The sequence below is a fragment of the Phaethon aethereus genome (genome assembly GCF_964289735.1).
Source record: "Phaethon aethereus genome assembly, chromosome: 17".
Classification (NCBI taxonomy): domain Eukaryota; kingdom Metazoa; phylum Chordata; class Aves; order Phaethontiformes; family Phaethontidae; genus Phaethon; species Phaethon aethereus.
In genome coordinates, this window is record NC_138593.1 from 12,271,224 (window position 1) to 12,290,872 (window position 19,649).

The 19,649-nt window shown below is 41.4% G+C and overlaps 1 protein-coding gene across 1 annotated transcript in view; it reads left to right on the forward strand.

Annotated features, from left to right (window-relative positions):
- Window positions 1-19,649, forward strand: part of GCN1 (GCN1 activator of EIF2AK4) — a gene marked incomplete at both ends in the record, with an annotated part of 43,670 nt that overhangs the window by 18,155 nt on the left and 5,866 nt on the right. The window contains 27 exons of the mRNA XM_082007905.1: window positions 2,972-3,153; window positions 3,418-3,498; window positions 4,020-4,163; window positions 4,908-5,035; window positions 5,220-5,409; window positions 5,772-5,842; window positions 6,544-6,709; window positions 7,703-7,897; window positions 8,081-8,327; window positions 8,964-9,085; window positions 9,394-9,508; window positions 9,968-10,147; window positions 10,489-10,709; window positions 11,425-11,493; window positions 11,639-11,777; window positions 11,882-12,078; window positions 12,443-12,585; window positions 13,363-13,480; window positions 13,639-13,854; window positions 14,195-14,359; window positions 14,780-14,941; window positions 15,391-15,483; window positions 15,729-15,872; window positions 16,840-17,109; window positions 17,394-17,507; window positions 18,028-18,258; window positions 18,893-19,086. Of these exons, the coding sequence (XP_081864031.1) occupies window positions 2,972-3,153; window positions 3,418-3,498; window positions 4,020-4,163; window positions 4,908-5,035; window positions 5,220-5,409; window positions 5,772-5,842; window positions 6,544-6,709; window positions 7,703-7,897; window positions 8,081-8,327; window positions 8,964-9,085; window positions 9,394-9,508; window positions 9,968-10,147; window positions 10,489-10,709; window positions 11,425-11,493; window positions 11,639-11,777; window positions 11,882-12,078; window positions 12,443-12,585; window positions 13,363-13,480; window positions 13,639-13,854; window positions 14,195-14,359; window positions 14,780-14,941; window positions 15,391-15,483; window positions 15,729-15,872; window positions 16,840-17,109; window positions 17,394-17,507; window positions 18,028-18,258; window positions 18,893-19,086 (4,297 nt within the window). The remainder of the gene's footprint in view (window positions 1-2,971; window positions 3,154-3,417; window positions 3,499-4,019; window positions 4,164-4,907; window positions 5,036-5,219; window positions 5,410-5,771; window positions 5,843-6,543; window positions 6,710-7,702; window positions 7,898-8,080; window positions 8,328-8,963; window positions 9,086-9,393; window positions 9,509-9,967; window positions 10,148-10,488; window positions 10,710-11,424; window positions 11,494-11,638; window positions 11,778-11,881; window positions 12,079-12,442; window positions 12,586-13,362; window positions 13,481-13,638; window positions 13,855-14,194; window positions 14,360-14,779; window positions 14,942-15,390; window positions 15,484-15,728; window positions 15,873-16,839; window positions 17,110-17,393; window positions 17,508-18,027; window positions 18,259-18,892; window positions 19,087-19,649) is intronic.

Genomic DNA, 19,649 nt, shown 5'->3' on the forward strand with positions numbered 1-19,649 from the left:
GTGTTGTAGATTCCTCTGACACCGGTCCCCCCACCCCACAATAACTCTGTGAGCTGTTCTAGTTTTGATGGTTTGTATCATGTTTTATAGGCGAGACTTCACTTTTTTTTTAAATCTGATAAGTCTTCATAGATATGAAAAACCTTAAGGTTTTTTTTTTTTTTTCAGTGGTAGTAGTAGAAATTATGTTACAAGTATAGTAAGTGTAGAAATTAAATAACTGTATTTTTTCCCAAAATGGTTCATACAGAAATAATAGTAGTGAAATTAAGGCTCATCTTTGCCAAGGACAGTTCCTACCTTTCAACACCACTTAGCATAAGTAATTCAGTGAGACTAAGTGGAAAGACAAAATAATTGCTTGTTATCTGTGATCTCAGCAGTGAAGTGCCTGTGGCCTCTGCTTGTTTGCTGTGTAGTGCTGCAGTTCATGAATATTTTATTCTGACATGGTTATAGAAGAAGCAATTCTTTCCCACGCTGTAACACGAAGGCAAGCACCAATGTTTTACAGTGCAAGAATATAATCTGGGTTAAATGAACCTTTTTTCTTGATTTTTTTCTTTTTTTTTTCCACTGGGTTAGTTTTAATCTAGATAATTTTCAGAATGTGCTTCACAATGTGGTTTGCAAGTACTTGTACCACGACATTGAAGACAATAGTACAGAAGAGGGGAGGGTAGGTCTGCTTCCTTTGGTGACAGGGATGGCTTAGGCTGTCTTAAAACATCTGGTGTACTGATAGTGGTATCACTCACTGTAGTTGTAGAGATGGTTCATCCAGCCTTTGGAGTTGTTCATCATCTAGCTCAATCAAAAGCTGCTGTGGTAGATGGTTTATAATTTTTTTAAAGGAAATGTAGGATTCCATTTGGTCCCTTACCCCAGTAGTTCAGTTCTCCTCTTACTGCTCTGTTTCCAGTCAGATCTGCAGTTGTGTGACTGTGGCACACATAATCTTCACAGCTGAGTAGTAGCAATTGACCATGTTGAGCACCACTTCAGTGCTGAACATCTCAGTAATAATTCAGTGTCTTCACGATGCAATTTATTTCGATAGTAAGTGCAAGTTCATTAATGTTTGAATCCATTTTCAGGCTTATTTCCAGAAAGTAGCAGGAGTATTTTCAACCCTCATCCTTCAAGATTTCCTACAGTGCTTAATTAAATGAATATCGGTTTTTTTCACTTCTGCAAGAGAAAGGAAGTAGGCTCCATAGCACTTTGTTGGATGAGTCATGTTATATTCCCAAATATAAATATATATAAATACATTCTCATTTTCAAAGTTCTTAGGAGTGTAGTTCTGCAATATTATTTAGTAGAGGTTAGTTTCTTAGGTTACTATGAAACCTAAGAGAGCCCATACCTTATTATAATGTGGATGATAAAATTTATCATTCACTGCTGAAATGCAAAGATACATTTTATAATCTTTTTTCATATTGGTCAATACCAGCTACTTTGTTAACAGAACATTTATCTTCTCAGATAAAGCGTTCTTCTTTCTGCTGCATATAGAGGGACAGTTGCTTAAGCTTAAAAATATCTGGCCAATAATTAAAAAAATAGAAAGTATAAAAGCAAAAATACTGAAAAAAAAAAAAATCCCACATCAGAGATGGTGACGGTTTTACCTAAGCTATTCCTGTTAAATAGCTAGGAGCTCACAGTGTGTTTTTTATTTAATATTTCTCCCTTGAACTACTTTTGCGGTATCCGTGCCCTACATAAGCTGACTAATACTGCAGTATTGTATCTGCAGTGCTCTTCATCTGCATCTTAGAAATTTAAAATCTGGTGTTCTCTGACAGCACAGATCGGATGTAGAAAGCAACAGTTTTCCCTAGATGTCTAGTGCTTGAGGTTTAACTGGACTAACGGGAGGATTGGAAAGAGAATTTGTTATGCCCCATTGCCAAGCCCCTGTGAGAAGGAAGGATCAAACTCTTTAACAATGGGAATCCAAAATTAATTTTGGTTTCCCATTTAATTTTTTTCAAGAGGGGAGGGGAGCTGAGTTTTGCACCAGAATTAGAGGAACCGCATTCTCAAGAATCCAGCTGAAGACGGGAATGACAGGTTAGCTAGGTTGGTAGGAAGTATTTAAGGGGAATATAGCTGGCAAATGGGCCCCAACTTCGGGACAAATGAACTTTAAAAGTGAATTAGCTAAATTGTAACAGATCCCTGTGTGGATTCTCCTGCTCAGAAGTAAAATTGACCGTAATTTTTATTTTTTAGTTTATTTTAATTCTCAAGAGTGTACACACAAACTTAATGCACTTTAAATAATAGATTTTATTTCAACTTTGATTGTGTGATGGAGTTGATTTTGTGTTCTGTACTGCCCTGCCCGCAAGTGTTTCCAGCATAGACAAAAGCTCGGTTTGGCCTGTCTGTCTACTTTATTCCATTGAATTGTTTTGATTTCATTTACAGTGTGTATTTTCACACTGTTGAAGCACTGGAAGTAATTTGGAATCCTAATGTGACTGTAATTAAAGCCAGCTCATTGGTGTAGCAAGCAACAACATTAGGGTAGGATCATAGAATCATTTAGATTGGAAAAGACCTTTAAGATCATCAAGTCCAACCATTAACCAATGCGAAATGTCAGTGTTGGAGACATACTGTTGCTGTCGTTAAATGAGGTGGCAAAGGGGGAGAGGTTAAACAGGGGGCCGGCTGTGTGCGCTGCTTTGGACAGGCTAAGCATTGCCTCTGTAGGGTAAGTCCAGATACATGAGACAGTGACCTTTTAGACTGGGTGTTTCTGGGGACATAGAAGTACTTAGGGTCACTGAGCACGTTTGTACATACGGCTGAAGCTGGCCATATCCATTATGTGCTACCGAGATGTACATTTTACACCAGTCAATATTATAAAACAAAGTCATGCTTAGAGTTACAACACTTGGGAATATAACAAGATCAGCTATGCTTACCGGATTGTTCTTCCTTTTCACAGGTGCTGCCCCATTATCAGCTCCAGCGTTTTCTTTAGTCTTTCCTCTCTTAAAGACAGTTATGACTGAGACATGTCATGACAGTGAAGACAAAGAGGAGTTTCTCGTCAAGATTCTGCAGATCCTTACGATCCATGCTCACCTGAGATCATCAGCAAATGGCCAGGCTTTGCTGGTAGATGAGGTAAGTGAGAGTTTGTGGGCATCAGATGACCTCCTTTTACAGTTGTTCAGATGAGGCATGGGATAAAACAGCTAATGTGTAAACTCAACAAAGCAGATTAATTCTACAAGTTAAAGTTAACAAGGTAAGATTGTTTTCGGTCACAGGTTTTGGTTAACTGTCCATGCCTAGGTTTTGATTGTGATTTTTATAAGGAGTGTCATACACAGGCAAGGTATTTCAGAGTCACAAGACGTAAGGCTTTTTCTCCCCTCAACCTTTCAGAATGGCCCAGAGTTACTGCCCCGGAGGGATATGCTGGTTCTGCTGACCCGGGTGATAGGAACAGGTTCTCCACGGTTACAGGTGAGGCCCCGGCTTTATAACCACGGTCAGGATTCTGCTTAAGTTTCATCAGCATCTACCTGAGGGAAATACACCAACCTGGTTTAAGTCTGAGGCTGGTGGTTGATACATGACTGATTTTCTCTTATGCGTATGGTATTCTTTTGGGGATAATAAAGTGCCTGTAACTTTTTTTCCTGTGGGTTTTATTGCACCAAGCATATTCTTCAGTTTTCCACAGGTGACATTTTATACCTTCTCTAAGGTATAAATATAAGCCTATAAATATAAATCAAAGTTTAGTAGATGCTCACCCAAGTGTTTGTTCTAAGGGATGAGATGGCAGAAAGGTCAATAACAAAAAGGCAAAGGGTTGGACTGAACTTGTCAGTTCTTGTTTTTGCCATGAACCCTTGTCACTGTTCTTCGAGAATTTCTTCTTTTGTGGTAGCACTCAACCCCCACACTGCGCTTGCTTTGACCAAATGCAAAGAAGGCAAAAGCGGTGGTGGAATCTCTAATACTTCCTCACGGCACTTTAGGTTTTGGCTTCCAACGCACTGACCACCCTGTGTGCAAGCAGCAGCGGGGAGGACGGCTGTGCCTATGCAGAACAGGAGGAGATTGATGTGTTACTTCAGGCCCTGCAATCTCCATGCATGAATGTTCGAGATGCATCTCTCAGGGTAGGTGGGAACCATTCCAGGGTCACACTGAATTTTTGAATTTTTAAATTTTTTTGGAGGTGAATCTTCTCCAACACTGATGAAGAGAGGCTTCAGCTGTGATGCTAGTCTTTGGGTAGTATGCCTGCAGTGGGTGGCAATAGCTACTGAACAGTAATTCAAGTAATGCTCTTTGTGCTAGACTTACCTTGCAGAAAGGAGCACTCTGGGTCTATCTACACCTTTGTTTTGTTAAAACAGGTGTAATTACGACAACTTAGCACCTTCTATTTAAAATTGCATAGAGCTTCATCTTAAAGGGAGAAGCTGTCAAAAAATTCCTGTATCTGTGTTTGGTCCAGTGTCTTTGGAAAGCTTCAGGCGCAGTCACTTCTGAGAACATAAAAAAGAAAGAAAAAAAATTAAGGATGCTTGGTTTTCTCTGCTGTGAAACAAATTTCAGCTTGGCTTACCTGAGCTGGCTTCTCTGTACCTTAGAATCAGAAAAGACTGTAGTCACCAGAGCACAACCTAGTGCCTAGTTGCCTCTCTGCAACCTGCCTATGGAGTGCTATTCTTGAGTTCACCATCTTATCTACAGCAACAGGAAGTCCTCGATCTGCACAGGCAGTGTACTGCACAAAGAAATGTGAATTTTGACACTCCCAACCACTGCGAGCTTGATGTGGAAAAGGTTTTAAGTGTTCTAAAGCATCTGTTTCTAAAATCAGATCTTTGCACTGATTCTCCTGTAAACTAATTCAGGGACTGATGGAGCTACAAATGGTTCTACCAACCCCAGACAGCGACGAAAAGAATGGACTGAATTTGTTGCGTCGCCTTTGGGTAGTAAAGTTTGATGTGGAAGATGAGATTCAGAAGTTGGCAGAGAGGTAAGAGTTCTTCCTGGCCGATTGGATTGTAAGGGGATGTCTCTTCTGCTCACCTCGTCGAGCTCCACTGGCAGGGCCTTTGCCTCCTACAGGCAGAGGGCAGCTTTGGCTGCCCTGATACTTACATGTAGCAGTGGCTTCTCTTGCTGAAGGGTGATCTGTCACCTCTATGTGTGCGCTGCAGGTTGTGGGAGTCCATGGGTCTGGAGCTGCAGCCTGACCTCTGTTCTCTGCTGATCAAAGATGTCATCTACCATGAAGAGGCAGTGCGACAAGCAGGTGCTGAAGCTCTTTCCAGAGCTGTAGCTCAGTATCGAAACCAAGCAGCAGAGGTCATGAATAAACTTACAGAGATTTACCAGGAGAAGCTCTACGTAAGTCCTAAGGCGTTGACAGGCACAAGCTTGTGCTATATTTTAGGTCTTCTATTAATCACTTTTTCTTTTGTCTGTCTTGAGGCTGTGCATGAAGCCTGCTATTGCTATGTTTGAGCTTATCACAAACTGTAATGTCTTGACCTTCAAGTTAGCAGCTGGTAATGGCACCATTGTACAGGTGGAAGATAGGCCTTTGGTGATACAGGAAGACTGGCAGAGGAGGATCAGTCTAAGTCTTCTTGGGCCTAAGCTAGCTCTCTGCTTGTTTTCTTTACCGTGCTCTTCTGGTATGGCTGACAGTATTCTCTGTGTGTGTGTCCTTAGAAAAGGCATTCTGATGAAATTTTTTTTCATTGCAGAGGCCACCTCCAGTTTTGGATGCTTTGGGACGAGTGATATCTGAATCTCCGCCTGACCAGTGGGAAGCAAGGTACAGTCATTTTCAGATTGACCTCATTACTTCCTGTGCATCCTAATGAGATGTTACAGATTTTTATTTAGAAGTTCAGGCAGTGGAGAAATAAGGGAATGTTAAGGCAACAAAATACATGCAGCTGTATTGACTTGCTGATTTCGTGCTTTTTTCTGGTAGAGAATATTTGTGCCCCTGAAGCAGGCTGGGCAGGCCAAACTGAAATGCTCTCAGTTCCATCATAACACTGGATAGTATTTTCTCCATGTCTCCTGCTGATAAGAACAGTCTTTCCCCCTCAGACTGTCTGATCTTTGTCTTATCTTGCTGGACTCCCACGTCTGTATGGGCAATTGATTGTTTCAAGAGCAGCAGTGCAAGTGTTACTGAACTGGACAAATTCCAGTTTGGATAATTGTTTTTTGTCTGCTTGCATGCCCTATACATGTTTAATTTGGGATCGTCTTGTTCACTACCTGTCTTAAGCTAATTTGTTCTTTAGTGCTGATGTACCTGGTTGTAAAGCTGCTGTATTTCAACAGTAAGATGAAGTGATCCTGATGTCTGTCTTTGTTGGCCCAAGTATCTGTAATGCTCTTTGGTTTCATAGTGGCATGCTCTCTCAATTTCTGTAAGGTATTACTGATAGCAAATGTGATTTTGACCTCAAGCAAATTCTGTCAAAAGTCAGTAAACTCACAAGCTCACCATCTTTACAGGTGTGGCATAGCTTTGGCCCTCAACAAGCTCTCACAGCATCTGGACAGTTCTCAGGTGAAGCCTCTCTTCCAGTTTTTTGTACCAGATGCTCTGAATGATCGCAGTCCTGAAGTCAGGAAGTGCATGTTAGATGCAGCTCTTTCAACGCTCAACACTCATGGCAAAGTAAGTTTGAACGCTTCTCTCAAAAAAAAAAAAAAAAAAAGTAGATGAATGAAAGTGGAAAAAATGGGATGAAAACATAAGTACTGTGTGAGGGCCCAGAGAAATTTTTTTTTTTTTAGGATTTTTTTTCCTTAGATGTTGCTGTTACTTGTAATAGCTAAAAACTTTCATGTAGTAGGAATTTTTGTGTTTGGAGTTGTTCTGTTAGTGACTAAGAGTGTAGTTTTTCCCTGTCACTGCAATAAAAAAGAAATAGCACTGAATTAACTAGACTTAAAATGATGTAAAACTACAGTAATAGAGGTAAAATCAGACCACAGATCTCTTAATCCTGGAAAAGGTAAGATTTCTCTTTCCAGCCTCATGCAAAGCAAAACATGAAAGCTTGCTGATCATTGGCTTAATTAAATTGAAAACAACTGAAGTGATTTAGAAAATTGAGGACCATCCTTCTCCTCACTGCTACACCTTCCCCAGTGGTGTTAGATGGGGTAGGTGTGCAGGGTGTAAATTGGTCAGCTTCAGATTTCCTCATATGTGCCAGTCACCGTTTCTGGACAACCCTCTGCATTTCTTTTAAGCCCAAGACTATTAGAATATTTTCATATTATTCATTCTTTCCTTCTGTTTCTTAGAAAAGCCATGTGAAGTTTGTTCTGCAAATGGAGCAAGCAAAAGAGCAGGCACTGATGTTTAGGCTCACTGTCTTGCCTAGCTTGCATTGCTTCTGGCAGAACATGATGCTGTTTGGTTTGGGGGATCTAACTTCTTTTCTCTAACTAACTTTTAGGACCTAACTTCTCTCTAGCAGGAAATATTTGTTGCCTGTCGGGATGGCACAAGGTTTTATGTGATGTGACACATTAAATGAACTGTAAATACAGTGTGATTGTTCAGCTTGTTGGCTCAGAGAAGAACAAACAAGTCCACTGAGCATAGCAAATCTCATTCTGAGTGGACTCTAGTGGCAAGTTCTGTGGTTTTGTTTTTCAGGACAATGTTAACTCTCTCTTGCCAGTGTTTGAAGAATTCCTGAAAAATGCTCCCAATGATGCCAGTTATGATGCTGTCAGGCAGAGCGTGGTCATTCTGATGGGTTCACTGGCAAAACATCTGGACAAGAGTGACCCTAAAGTGAAACCAATTGTTGGCAAACTGATAGCAGCCTTGTCCACACCATCTCAGCAGGTAGGTGTCTTCTTGGAGGAGTTCTCATGTTCTGTGCAGAGGCACGTTAACACTGTGATACTTCCAGGGATGTCAGATAAAAAGTGGCTCTGACAGAAAGCTGTCATTGTGGGTGCAGTCTAAGGGAAAGTTATGTTGGTGATGAGTATTTTGTGATCTGATAGCTGGTGGATTGTTTTACAGGTTCAAGAGTCAGTAGCAAGCTGTTTACCACCTCTGGTGCCTGCCATTAAGGAAGATGCAGGAGGAATGATACAGAAGCTAATGCAGCTGCTTTTAGAGTCTGATAAATATGCTGAGCGCAAAGGTGCAGCTTACGGGCTGGCAGGCCTGGTGAAAGGCCTTGGTATCCTCTCTCTCAAGCAGCAGGAGATGATGACCACACTGACCGATGCTATCCAGGACAAGAAGAACTTCCGTCGCCGTGAGGGTAAAGGGCAAAAGCTTTTCCCTCCAAATACTTACCATTTCTCTTGTATCTACTACCATTGTGGTCAGACCAAATGATGCCTGAACCCCTGTGCTTGGTTTATCTACATTTATTTTACTAAGTTTGCAGAGAAGGAAATGGGGAGTGTCTGTCATGAGGACATTGATTGTCTGTAGTGTCCTAAAATGGCTCTCTTTGCATTGTGGTGGGGGAAAGGTTTCTGGTCCTAGACAACGTTCTGGGTGTCTCTCCCTCTTACTTTCAAAGGCAAGTGTTGCTAGGTGGGCTCTTGCTTCCTGTAAGACTTTACAGCTGGTCCAGAGGGGCTTTCACAGCCTGCTGTTCCTTTTGCTGCTGAACGTTTCCTGTCCTTATTTCTGTTTATGTAAGCTAGGACTGGGAGGACTGTTACATATTTTTAATGCTACTGGGTTTCTTGTCCTTTCTGAGACCAGACATCCCTACCACAGCACTAGCCACAAGTTCAAGAAGGCAAGAAACTTTCAGCTTTGAGATTTGGGTGCTTTTGGGGAAGTTCTACAGATATTTGGCAAATTCCGTCTTCTCTTTCCACCCCCTTTAAATGAAGTTGTATTTTCCTCTAACTGTCCTTTTTGGCTTTGGTTTTTTTTTTAGGGGCTCTGTTTGCCTTTGAGATGCTCTGCAGTATGCTTGGAAAGCTTTTTGAGCCCTATGTGGTTCATGTGCTACCTCACTTGCTGCTTTGTTTTGGAGACGGGAACCAGTACGTGCGAGAGGTAAGATGCTGTAGATTTCTGAGATCAGAGCGTTAAGAGAAAACCCAAATGGAATGGATACGAATACTGTTTGTAACAAGGCAAATTGAGAAGGTGGATCTACCCCTGGAGATACCACTAATGCAATTTGATCTTCTTAATAACTGAAAGCCTCTTAGTTCATTGGCCATTAATTGGGAGCTGCTTGGCTAGCTGCATCATTGTACTTAGATGCTATTTTATGTGAAGGCTTTGTTCCCATTGAATCTCTGAGGAAGGAAAAAACTGGTGTTGTGATACAGCTTGTAAATGTTCTCTTCTCCTTGGAGGCTGCAGATGACTGTGCCAAAGCTGTGATGAGTAACTTGAGTACTCATGGAGTGAAGCTGGTTTTGCCATCACTTCTTGCAGCACTAGAAGAGGAATCTTGGAGAACCAAAGCTGGTATGGACCAATATCTGACTGATGTGATTGAGAGTAACTCACAGTTCCCTTCGCTGTCATTACCCTTGTTGATTCCTTCATCCCTACAGATGGCCATGATAGTTTATTGTCTCATAAGGGGCTGTGGAACTTAACAACTTTTGAGTTTCCCGACACATTTGAGCAACTTCTTTCCCCCACAGCAGATTCAAGGGGCACTTTTTACTCCTGATCCCTCTAGAAGTACTCCAGAAGCTGGAAGTTCTAACCCCCTCCTTTCTTTTCCCTAGTACAACAAAAAATTAGTTTTCAGTGTCTCAAAGTGGCATAGAGTGGCTGAATGCATTTCAGTCATTCTGTGTGTTCTCTGACTGGTCGTGCCACTTGCAGATTTGAGTTTGAGGTGAATGTGGTCATCTCATATCTCTTCTTAATGCTGTGTATTGTCTCTTTTTTTATTTTTGTGTACTTCATGTACAGGATCCGTGGAACTGCTGGGAGCTATGGCGTACTGTGCTCCCAAACAACTCTCTTCCTGCTTACCCAATATTGTGCCAAAACTTACTGAAGTGCTCACAGATTCTCATGTGAAGGTGCAGAATGCGGGTCAGCAAGCTCTCAGGCAGATTGGGTCCGTCATCAGGAATCCAGAGATCCTGGGTAAGAACTGGCTGCATCTCTGACACCAAAGAGCTGTCCTGACATGACCATGGTTTATCATAGCAAGGTTTATGTTCACTGCATTTAGGATTAAATCCAAACTTTATAGAAATTAAACTACTTCTAGGAAAGTATAACATGAAAGCTTAAGAGCAGCTGTCTGCTTCAAGGCTTTTTGAATGCTCCTTTCCATTTTGTCAGCTAATGTTAATAGGGTTTGCTCTGTTCCTGTGCTTTAGAAGGATCTAAAAAATCCCATGAGAGAACACTAGCTCACCCTGATGTGCATTTTTGTTTTATGTACAAATAAAGTGTTTTCTCTCCTTTTTAAAAATGTTCAGCAATTGCTCCAGTTCTGTTGGATGCTCTCACTGACCCCTCCAGGAAGACCCAGAAGTGTCTGCAGACTCTACTGGATACCAAATTTGTCCATTTCATTGATGCTCCATCGTTAGCACTGATCATGCCAATTGTTCAGAGAGCTTTTCAAGATCGTTCCACAGACACCAGGAAAATGGCTGCCCAGATCATTGGGAACATGTACTCCCTGACTGATCAGAAGGTACAGTGCTAAAAATGCTCTCTAACTGTATGATGTAGTTACTGTGTGGGAGATAACAGCAACCACTAGAGAGATTTTATTTGGTTTGGGGATTTTGGTTTTAAAGTAGACAATCCATGCAGCTGGCTTTAATTAAATGTATGTAAATGAACAGATAATGGCTATAAAGACAGTGACAATTCTCAGGTGCTTAAGACTGTCAGCTTTGTACTTTGGTCATCTAGTTACTACCAGATTTATCCCTGCAAAAAGGTCTTCTAATTCTTACTATATAAGAAATGCCTTAACAAACAAACTAGCAAAACCAGTACCAGTGAAACACAGATCAGTTGCTTACAAATGGACCAGGGTTTGTTTGAAAAGTATTTGTAGAACCTCACTGTAGGATAAAGATCTGTGTTTAATTTTTGTTCTGATAATCTCTACCTTTAAACCTTTGTAAATGTTAAGTGTGTTGGATTATCCTTAGATACGAAGTGCTACGTTGTGGGTGAGCATCAGAAAGGTTTTGAGTGGTCTGCACAGAACTGGTGGTGTTTCTTGGACTTGCAGAACAATTCAGTGTGCTTATTTGTAGGATTGTGAAAGCAAATGATTAAACTCCCAGGATGTTAAGGATAGTAAATAATAAGGGACCAAATGCCCTTTACATGAAGGTGACAGGTTTCTTTCTCATTTTGAATCTAGTTCTTACTCTTCGGGGTCTTTGTTTCAGGATCTGGCTCCTTACCTACCCAGTGTGACTCCTGGACTGAAGGCATCTCTGTTGGATCCTGTACCTGAAGTAAGTCTCTTGTACAAATAGAGATTATCTTTCAGTGCCTTAGGTTAGACTTTGTTCTGATCTTCTGTAGATCTGTAATCAAACACATGTGTTTTAGTAGCTTTGACTGGATATTTTGCAAATCTCTGTTCCTTTTGTCTGTTAGGTGCGTACAGTGTCTGCAAAGGCACTGGGAGCCATGGTGAAGGGTATGGGAGAATCATGCTTTGAGGATTTGTTGCCATGGCTGATGGAGACACTGACATATGAGCAAAGCTCAGTGGATCGATCTGGTGCTGCTCAAGGTGAGGACAGCTGTGTTGAATACTGAGCTCAAACTTTCTCCTATTAAATCAGATTAGCTTGTTCTTTCTTGTATATCAGCTATGTTACCTGCTTTTTTTCTCAGGTCTGGCTGAAGTTATGGCTGGTTTGGGGGTAGAAAAGCTGGAGAAACTTATGCCAGAGATTGTAGCTACTGCCAGTAAAGTGGATATTGCTCCACATGTACGAGATGGTTATATCATGATGTTCAACTACCTGCCAATTACCTTTGGAGACAAGTTCACTCCCTATGTTGGTCCTATCATTCCTTGCATCCTTAAGGTATATAGCAAAGGCCTGAAGAGTTTTATTTATTAGAGAATCAAAAGAAAGCTCTAGAGTATTTTAAGCACCATTTACAGTAATTGTGAGACGTGCAGAGACTTGTACAGCTTTGCTGGACTATACAAAATATAAAAGAATTTCAGTTATAAATTACGTCTTGTTCCAGGTTATTTGCTTGCTGTCTTTTGTTTGTAGTCACTAGTAATTTCTTGAAATCACCTTTGTGCATTCACAGCTCTATAGTTCATTTACTTTTCATGTCTGAGAGAGAAAACATTGTTTTGTTTTCCTCCTGTTGGTTTTGTATATTGTGTTGAAACCTACCCCCAGCTTTCACAGACACTTTTCTCTCTGTGCTCAGGCACTGGCAGATGAGAATGAGTTTGTGCGGGACACTGCCCTGCGTGCTGGCCAGAGAATCATAAGTATGTATGCAGAGACTGCCATTGCACTTCTCCTGCCACAGCTCGAGGATGGCCTGTTTGATGACTTGTGGAGGATAAGGTAGGGGATAACCATCTTATCCACAGGCATTTCTCTTCCATGGATGGAAAGCTGGTGTGATTTAGACTCTATGTTGCTCCTCAAGCAAATGCAGACATCTCCTGGGAAGTAAAAGCTTAAGTCTGTCTTTTTGCTTGTTGATTTGAATATGATGCGTTATAGCACTGAGTCTGCAAAGCCCTGCGAGCCATGGATCATGTTTCCTGGTACCTGCAAAGCATTCCTACTAGATTATTAATTCTGGTAGTGACTCTGAAAAGCACTTCCAAGGCAGTTGATGTGGCAATATTTAGCCCTCATATATTGTTTTTCATTTTTCAAAATGCTGAGTAATTGTTCTCCTGTGTGTATGGAAATGTGCAGTGGAGCACTTAGAGCTAATAGCAATTGCTCAAAGATTAGTTGTACTAAAAGGCTTGTGTCAGCTGAGTGTTGATGAGTGCACTTATCCCAGGTGAGTATCTTTTGGGTTGAGACAGATACTGGCAGTGTCTTGTTCCTTTTTAGAGTCCAGGCTATTCCCTGATTCATTGCTTTGATACGGGAATTCTCTCAGCACCTTCCAGTTCAGGATTCATTCCTTCCCTTTCTCTTTAGCATCCTTCTTCTCAGTCATGTATGGAGACTGATCTCACATATCAGCCTGTGCAGCATTTCAGTGCTGACCTAGCTCTTTGCCTTGCATTTTGCTCACGTCTGTATTTGAGGTGCTGTCATATTTGGACAGGTACCGCCTGAATACCCTGTTTGTAACACTTGACTTGCTCCTGTTGCCAGGTTTAGCTCAGTTCAGCTCCTTGGAGATCTTCTATTCCATATCTCAGGAGTCACTGGAAAAATGACCACAGAAACTGCCTCAGAGGATGACAACTTTGGAACAGCCCAGTCAAACAAGGTAAAGCTGTTTTTGTTGGTTGTGCCTTTAGTTTTTTTAAATTTTTATTTAAATCAGCATGGAAAGCCTGCTGGAAAGACATAGTGAGTAAGCATGTATTTTGTGCTATTTGTAAGTTTCAGTAGTGGATAACACAATTCTGTGCTATTTCTTTTCAGGCTATTATTAATGCTCTTGGTGTGGAGAGGAGGAACAGGGTGCTGGCAGGGCTGTACATGGGCCGCTCTGACACCCAGCTGGTAGTGCGTCAAGCCTCCTTACATGTCTGGAAGATCGTAGTCTCAAACACTCCTCGCACACTGCGTGAAATTTTGCCAACCCTCTTTGGGCTTCTGCTGAAATTCTTGGCCAGTACTTGCGCAGATAAGCGAACGGTGAGAAATTGAATAGTGCCTTCCTGTTAACTGCAAGTGACCATATAAACTAATTCCTGAAGAACACAGGATAATTATTTTCTATAAATCACTCCAAAGCTGCCATTAATTTAACTGTTCTAAGCATGGGTATGTCTGAGTTCTCTCTTTGCTGAAGGCAACTGTGATGACAGTAAAACCGTTTTGCTCTAGTTACTTATAACAGTAGTGTTTACGTTGCTACTACTCTCTCTATACTGTGAACAGTAGTTTATGGTCAAAAGTTAGTATTTGGTCACAGTTCACCTTCTTAAGTTTTGTAAAACAGGAAAATAGTTAATTAATACATTTTTGGGGACAGGTTGCAGCACGGACATTAGGAGACCTTGTCCGAAAATTAGGAGAGAAGATCCTCCCTGAAATCATTCCTATTCTGGAAGATGGACTGAGGTCAGACAAGAGTGATGAGAGGCAAGGAGTCTGCATTGGGTTGAGTGAGATAATGAAATCTACCAGCAGGGATGCGGTAAGTTTAAATATGGAAGATGAAATCTCCAGTTTCCTAGATATCTATGTTATAATGCAGGTATTGCAGTTGAGACAGAATAATACAGCTAGTGCTGGACTTGTTTTATGGACTGAATTTGGGACTTAAACTAAACGTGAGTTGCTCTTCAGGAACATAATATGCATTTGTATCTGTCGGTAAACTTAAAACATTGCACAGTTCTGACTTTTATGAGATGTACTTGTAGAAATAATCCACTAGGTAGCCTTAGAGTACTGCAGCTACTGGTGTTGATTAATCCTGCTTTTCTTCCAATGTATGTCAAGCAAACTGCAATTCAGTTTCAGTTGTGCAAACTCTGCATTCTTAGCTACTTTACTGAGATGCAGATGTCTGTTGTGCTTTAGACATTCTGTAATTTTATCTCTACATCTTTAGGTACTGCTTTTCTCTGAGTCCTTAGTTCCTACAGTGAGAAAAGCGCTCTGTGACCCTCTGGAAGAAGTCCGAGAGGCTGCAGCCAAAACGTTTGAACAGTTGCACTCAACAATTGGACATCAAGCTCTTGAAGATATCCTGCCATTTTTGCTGAAGCAGCTGGTAAGCATTGCTCGACATTAGTCAACAACTTGATGAATGAAGTTGTGGGGCAGGTTTTGAATAATTACTTTAAAGGAGAAGCAGGATTGTAGTGTCATATCTTCCAGGGAATGGCAGCTCTATTTTGTCTCCTCCATGGAGTGGTCCTAGCCATTGCTAGGGAAGATCTTGTGGCTAAAGCATAGGCCTAAGAATTGCTACATCTGGCTCTGCTAGGGAATTGCCATCATCACCTGCTGAAGTTACTTGGCCACCATGCATGACATGGAAAATCTGGTGTGACAGAAGAGCTTGGTTTGGGTTTTTGCTACGTAGTGCGAGAGCATTGTTGGATAGAAGGACTTGTGTGCTGGTTATATGATCACACAGTAAATTGCCACTTGAAGTAGGGATTAGCTTGGTGTGTCACAAATTATCTCTCAGGTTTGTCATTTTCTCTTTCCCTGTAGGATAATGAAGAGACATCTGACTTTGCTGTGGATGGTCTTAAACAAGTTATGGCTGTCAAGAGCCGTGTGGTGCTGCCTTATTTGGTGCCAAAGGTACAACTAGAAACAAATTTTAAACTTTAGAACTGTGCTTTTTTTTCTCTGCTTGCTGCCAGTTTTCTTTGGACTGATATGCCAAAAGGAGCAGTATAGTTTGAAATTTTCATCTGATTTTATGCTCAAAACATTGTCATTTGTGTTGTGATGCATGTGTACTGAGAAATTTTTTATGTTGTAGATGAAGTGAGATTCCTTCTGAAAAAACTTTTTGCTTGTCTTGTTTCTTGTTTTTTTGTTAGCTGACTACTCCCCCTGTGAACACCCGTGTGCTCGCTTTCCTCTCGTCAGTGGCAGGGGATGCTCTGACACGGCACTTGAGTGTCATCCTGCCTGCTATGATGTCTGCGCTGAAGGAGAAGCTGGGGACCAGCGAAGAGCAATTGGCAAGTATAATGGCTCAGCTCGGTGTTATGACAGGTTGCCTGAAGATACAGTGCTTTGGGTTTACTTCCTAGCACAGAATCTGTGTTCTCTAGATTCACAGATTGCATGTTTTAATTCAGTCCAATAGCTTCTTCAGGATGAGTCTTTTTGCCTGGTGGCATATTGTGAGTCAAAAAACGTATGCTTTCCAAATCTATTTGTATCTGTATAACAGCCTCTTTGGCCTGCAACAAGATACAATTCTCAGTTTACTTATTCTTGGAGAACTGCCGGAGTGTCTAGTTAGCTTTGTATTTATCCTTGGTGTAGAAGACTGAGAGATTAAAGGACTGAAGGGAGGAGATCTCCCATTTTGCATGCAGGGCTCCTTTTGTGCTACTTTCTGAAACATCTGGTATTTGGAGTCCAGAAAACATCCTGGAACTGTGATTGCCGATAGACATGTACATAAGTTGGTGAATTAGGAATTCAAGTTACAGAGTCCTGTTGTCTGTGTGCTGTAGATACCCATTAGCTCAGCTCCTAGCCCCAAGTCTGCCTGGAGATCTCTGACATGCTTGTAATTAGTATTATGACGCAGAGCATTAAAATACCTAAATCAAAAAAGTACTATCTGACAAGACCCACAGTCTCTGAGGAGTGAGTAAGATGGGGGAGACTCAGCTACTCTAATTTTTGTAAATTAGCCTTTCTGCGGCTGGAGAGCAACCTGTGCAGCAATCAGTTCAGCAGAGTCTGGTCACTTGTTAAATGTTGAGAGTTGGTTATATACCTGTTTCTGCTCTGGGACTGAATCGAGCCTTTAATGGTGATGTGACTAACTATGTAATGAGAAACGATTAGGAAGTGGGATATGTTGTAGTATTTCTCTAAGACATAATGCTGTGGATAATGTGGGGAAACCTGGGGTTAAACCTGGCTTTGTTCTCTTTGAGAGTTAACGTAAAGCTAATTTGGACTCTTTAGGAGATGGCAAACTGCCAATCTGTAATTCTGTCTGTGGAAGATGATGCTGGACAAAGAATTATAACTGAAGATTTACTAGAAGCTACCCGCAGCCCTGAGCTGGGAATGAGACAGGCAGCAGCTGTCATTCTGAATATCTACTGCTCCAAGACAAAAGCAGACTATACTGGTCATCTGAAGAGCTTGGTTTCAGGCTTGATACGTCTATTTAACGACACCAACCCTGTAGTTCTGAATGAAAGCTGGGACGCGCTTAATTCCATCACCAAGGTGAGAGGCAGCTTAAAAAGGTCACAGTGGTAATGCCTGGCAAGGAGAAAATGGGGATAGCTAGTAAAATACTGCTTAAATTGAAGCTTCTGTTTTGACTGTAAACTACATTTACATTTGCAAATGCTGCAAAGATCGGAGAGTTGTAAGATGAGCTTGACTTTCAGCATTGTGAGTGAGGAGGCAGGAAACGGGTATCTTCTCTTGACACACCTGAGAAGAATTCACAAAGAATAGCTGGTTGCTATGTTGCCTCATCTTTGTCTTACTCCTCTCTCCTGCAGAAATTAGATGCTGGGAACCAGCTTGCTCTCATCGAGGACCTGCACAAGGATATCCGGATTGTAGGGAATGAGGCCAAAGGCGAGCATGTGCCAGGATTCTGTATTCCTAAGAAGGTAAAGCATCAGAATGAGCGTGGATTAGTCACAGCCATAATACCCACCTTTTGGGGGAACTGGCTGATATGACTTTACAGCTATTCGAAGCAGTGACTATTTGAGCATTCCAAACCTGAACGCTGGGGAGACTTTTTGTAGGTTGCTGTTCTTGAGTGACCCTACAGCAGACTCCTTTTGTAACAAGATCTTTGACAGTTCTGTTACGCATGTAAGTCATGGTCGCTGGCTGCTTTTTGTGGGGGAGTAATGCTGGACTTCTGTGCCAAATTTCTCTGGTTTAAAAATTCCCAGAGCCGCCACCACTTTTCTCATAGCAACTGGCTTAGTAAGGCGTAGATGCATGAAATCAAACCAAATAAAAGTAGCTCTGTAAATGTGGAAGCAGGCAGCTGAATGTCAACAGGATATTGAGAAAAACTCTCCAAGTTTGTGCATCTGGTGTATAATGGCAGCAAAAATAAGATACACATTTTTTGCATATTAGCTTCTAAGCTTTCTTATCTGATGTTCATGACAGGGAGTGACTTCCATACTCCTGGTGCTGCGGGAAGGTGTTTTAACTGGTAATCCAGAACAGAAGGAAGAGGCAGCAAAGGCCTTAGGGCTCGTTATTAAGCTGACTTCTGCTGAAGCTCTTAAACCATCTGTGGTGAGCATTACTGGGCCACTTATTCGGATCTTGGGAGATAGGTTCAGCTGGAATGTCAAGGTGGCTCTGCTGGAAACATTAAGCCTTCTTTTAGCCAAGGTAAGATTCAGGATAATTGACTGTGGTTTGTGAACACTTTCCATGGTAACCTTCAGCAGTATCTGTTGCTGTTCATGTAAATGCAGCTAGGATGTCTGCTGGTGTGGGTTTGATATTTAGGAATGGCACTAACAATGTAACAGGATTGTACAGGATTACACTGTAACAGGATTCTTCCAACAGCTTCTGGCCTACCGAAAAAGCCCCCAGTTCTTCAATTTCTGGACCTCTTAGAAATATTGCTAAATGCTGATAACACTTTCAAATGATTAAAAACTACCATGTAATTAATTTCTCTCTTGTGTCCACTGTTTTTGTGAAATGTTAAGTCCGAAGATGATAATCTTACGTATTTGAGCTGAGCTTTTATTTAGTGCGCTCTATACAAAAGATTGTTCATGATGGTGTAAGGTCTTTCAACAACGTTACCCTTGTGTTTCAGTTTACAGAAAATAAGATTAGATTTGAAAGGTATAAAAGTTGCATGGTAAAATACTGTTTCATGTTTTTCCTATTTTATAGTAGTGTGTTAGATCTGAATGAGGGCTATTTGTGATAACTCACTGCTATAGAAGAGGTCATGCTGTTTTCAGGCTTGACTGTACCGCTTTCTCTTCTTTCATCTCTGGTATAGGTTGAGATTGCTCTGAAACCATTTTTGCCCCAATTGCAAACAACCTTCACCAAAGCTCTACAAGACTCAAACCGTGCTGTTCGCCTTAAAGCTGCTGATGCTCTCGGTAAACTCATTGTCATCCATGTAAAAGTTGATCCCCTCTTTACGGAGCTACTGAATGGAATTCGTTCCAGTGATGACTCTGCTATCAGGTAAGGAGTAGGCGACATCTCAGACCTTCCTGCTTACTAAGGCTGAAAGAAAGGGCTGGGATGAACCAACAAAGCTGTTACAGCTATTTGTCTAGAATTGTTTCCATTGCCCCTTTAATTCTGAGAGTAAGATTTACTTATTAGTGAAAGCAGTTGACTGTTAATCAAGGGTTGTAAAACAAAGAATGTGGATGCTAGGGACTTCTGGGTCAGAAGCTATGCTGTGACTGTGTGTCAGGGGACGCATGGCTTGGTATCTGGCAAGTTCTGGTCTCGCCTGCACACCCCCAGCAACACACTGCAGCCCACTTTCAGGTACAAGACTCTATGAGTTGTCAGTCTGACCTGAAGTAAAGCAGCTGTTCTTGTATCCTAAAGTGCACTGATCCGTAAGAAATTAAATTTTGATAACTTAACTCAAAACTTAATTTGAGAATTTTTTGTAATGTTTGAATAGTCAGAAAATACTTATGTTGTAAGAGACAAACACACATACGTACACAAACATGGAAATAATTCTCTATCATGGAGTTTTCAGCACTGCAGAGAGAGTATCAGTCTCC